Genomic DNA, 2,643 nt, shown 5'->3' on the forward strand with positions numbered 1-2,643 from the left:
GGGCAGCGCCAGCGCCGTGCACGTTGCGGCGCTTGTCCTGCCCCGTGTCTCTCCCTGCTGCTCAGAGAGGGATTCTGTCCCGCTTCTCCGGCATTTTGGGGCAATTTCTGTCCCCATCCTTATTGCCAAGCGTGTTATAGGTCTAGAGAAAATTTTATTTCAGCACTCGACAGGTTTATGTCAAATAAAACTCCATCCAAGCAGTTTTATTCCTTTTTCTATTATTCTGAGTTTTATTCTCATCCAGAAGAACAGTGCTGCTGTAACCGTACTGGCTTCTGGTTTTATTCCCACTTTACTTTCTCCATGTCCCTGATGATTTGAAATTTAACACAAACCTGTGGAGCGCTGAAATAAATTTCCTCTAGACCTCTAACATGCTTGGCAACAGCATCTTACAGAAAAGGTGGGGACGGACTTCTTAGCAGGGCCTGTGCGATAGGACAAGGGGTGACTGTTTTAAACTAAAAGAGGGCAGATTTTGACTAGAAGGAAGAAATTTTTCCCCATGAGGGTGGTGAAACCCTGGCCCGGGTTGCCCAGAGAGGGGGTGGATGCCCCATCCCTGGGAACACCCAAGGTCAGGCTGGACGCCATGGCCGGGGTTGGGCTAGATGGGCCTTACAGGTCCCTTCCCCCCAAACCCTGCTGTGGTTCTGTGATCCCTGGAGCTGGGCACGAGGGTTTCACCACCCACGGGCCAGCAAAGGAGCAGCGACTGCAGGGAAGCGTTGGACCTGGTGACTGTCACAGCAGTGGGGACAGCGGGGATGGCGCAGGCTGGCGTTCCCCGCGCTGGGTCAGCGGGTGAGGAGGGGGACACACAACGCCTGCGTGGGCCAAGCCCCTTGCCACCTCCTTCTCTTCCAGCGGGAGCGCCTCCGACCTCAAAGCCTTGTTTGACTTTGTCCGGACGTCCCTGACTCCCGCCGGCAGCGACTCCTGGAAGGGCCCCGTGCTGCTGGTGGACGACCTCAGCGTCCTGCTCGGCCTGGGCACCACGCCGGTGGCGGTGCTGGACTTCATCCACTACTGCAGAGTCGCGGTGTGCTCCCAGCTGAAGGTACCGCTCCCTCCGCGTGCGGCGTCCTCTCCGCGACCTGGGCAGGAGTCTCTGGAGCAAACCCTGGCTGTTTTCTATTCCCAGCTGTGCGCGGTGGGGTTTTGGGAGGCTTTGGCTGTCCGGGAGATTCAAATCGTTGTTCTAAGCCATTCTTGGGGAGATACATTAGTCCTGGAGATACGTTAGTCCCTCTGCAGCTGTTTCTGAGGAGGTGCTGCCCAGATAGTGGCACTCTCTGTCCTTGACGTGCGGGCAGGGATTCGAGGGGTCAAATATCATTTCTTGGAGCTCCTGGCTCCCCAGAGATCTCTGCTCGCACCCGTGTCTGTGTGCGTGTGGGAGCGCGGCGAAGGAAACCGGTTGTGAAGGTAGTGAGGGGCTGATGGGTCTCGCGGGGGGCAGGGATGAAGGGGTGGACGCGAGTCCACCACACTCACACCACTCCCACACACCTTCAGTGTTGCTGTGCGCTGCGCCGGCTCTTTCTAAGGGCGTGCGACGGTGCGGCACTTCCACAAAGACCTCCCCGGTCAGCGCTACCCTCTGAGGGCATCGCGGCCCCAGGATCGATACGGTCACAGCCATCCTTCGCTGTCTGCCTGGCCGTCCCCCGCTCTGGCCACGTCTCTCTCCGCGTGAGCGAGAGCGAAAACAGTCGGTGTCAGGTTTTGTTACCCTGCGCTTCGGATGGTGCCAGGGTGTTCGTGCTGTAAATGCTGACAGGGGATGTTCTGCTGGCTGAGAGTATTTGCCTCCAAAATAGCTAAAGAAGATGATAAATCGTGCTAACGTGTTTCTATTTCTGTATAAGATGATCTGAAGCTTTAAACTACGTTTTAATTGATTGGGAATTTCGTGTGAAGTCCTTGGTGACCTGCATGGGCTGAGGCAGAGACTCTTGGGTTGTATTTTTAATAGAGCTGGTGTTGCACTGGGGAGCTCTTTGCTTCTTGCAAGAGCTGCGAAGGTTTGAGCATCGCAGCTCTGGCTGCGGCTGCTTGGCCACGGCTTTCTTTAGCTGCTCTGAATTCATTCAGAGTTGCCGTTCGCGTGGCCTGACAGACTGGTTTAACTAGACAGCTGTCTCGTAACAAAGGCTTATTTTTAGGCTGCGTATTATCTCTGTGTGTGTGTATGTAAATACAACATATATACAGCAAGCTGTTTCAGAGTTTTGTACATGTATCTGCTGTTTATTTTCCTAGTGGACTTTAGCTCGGCGCCAGCTGCCGTGCTGGGGGCTGTCCCAGTAGCTTAGTGCGCAGGACATTCGTGCAAGCTCCCGTTGCTATCTCCCCTTCCTTACCTGCGCGGATTAGGCATCGGCCCGGGGCTCACCGCTGCCTCGTGCTCTCGTTCCAGGGGAACGTCGTGGTGCTGGTTCACAGCAACGAGGATTCAGAAGATGAGGAAAATGAACTGGTTGTGAACTCCCTGTGTCATCACAGTGACCTGATCCTGTGGGTAGAGGGGCTGGCGACCGGCTTCTGCAAGGATGTTCACGGGCAGGTAATGCACGGGAGAGCACGCAGAGGTGGCGCGCGTTAACGTCACGCACGACGCTGCCCGCAGGCCCGTGG

The 2,643-nt window shown here is 55.8% G+C and overlaps 1 protein-coding gene across 1 annotated transcript in view; it reads left to right on the forward strand.

Moving 5' to 3' along the window:
• ELP6 (elongator acetyltransferase complex subunit 6) overlaps nucleotides 1-2,572 on the forward strand; it is a gene marked incomplete at both ends in the record, with an annotated part of 2,872 nt that extends 300 nt beyond the window's left edge. The window contains 2 exons of the mRNA XM_010293120.1: nucleotides 871-1,063; nucleotides 2,426-2,572. Coding sequence (XP_010291422.1) covers nucleotides 871-1,063; nucleotides 2,426-2,572 — 340 coding nt within the window. The remainder of the gene's footprint in view (nucleotides 1-870; nucleotides 1,064-2,425) is intronic.
• Between the last annotated feature and the right edge of the window lie 71 nt (nucleotides 2,573-2,643).

Source organism: Phaethon lepturus, unplaced genomic scaffold (genome assembly GCF_000687285.1).
Source record: "Phaethon lepturus isolate BGI_N335 unplaced genomic scaffold, ASM68728v1 scaffold22848, whole genome shotgun sequence".
NCBI lineage: Eukaryota > Metazoa > Chordata > Aves > Phaethontiformes > Phaethontidae > Phaethon > Phaethon lepturus.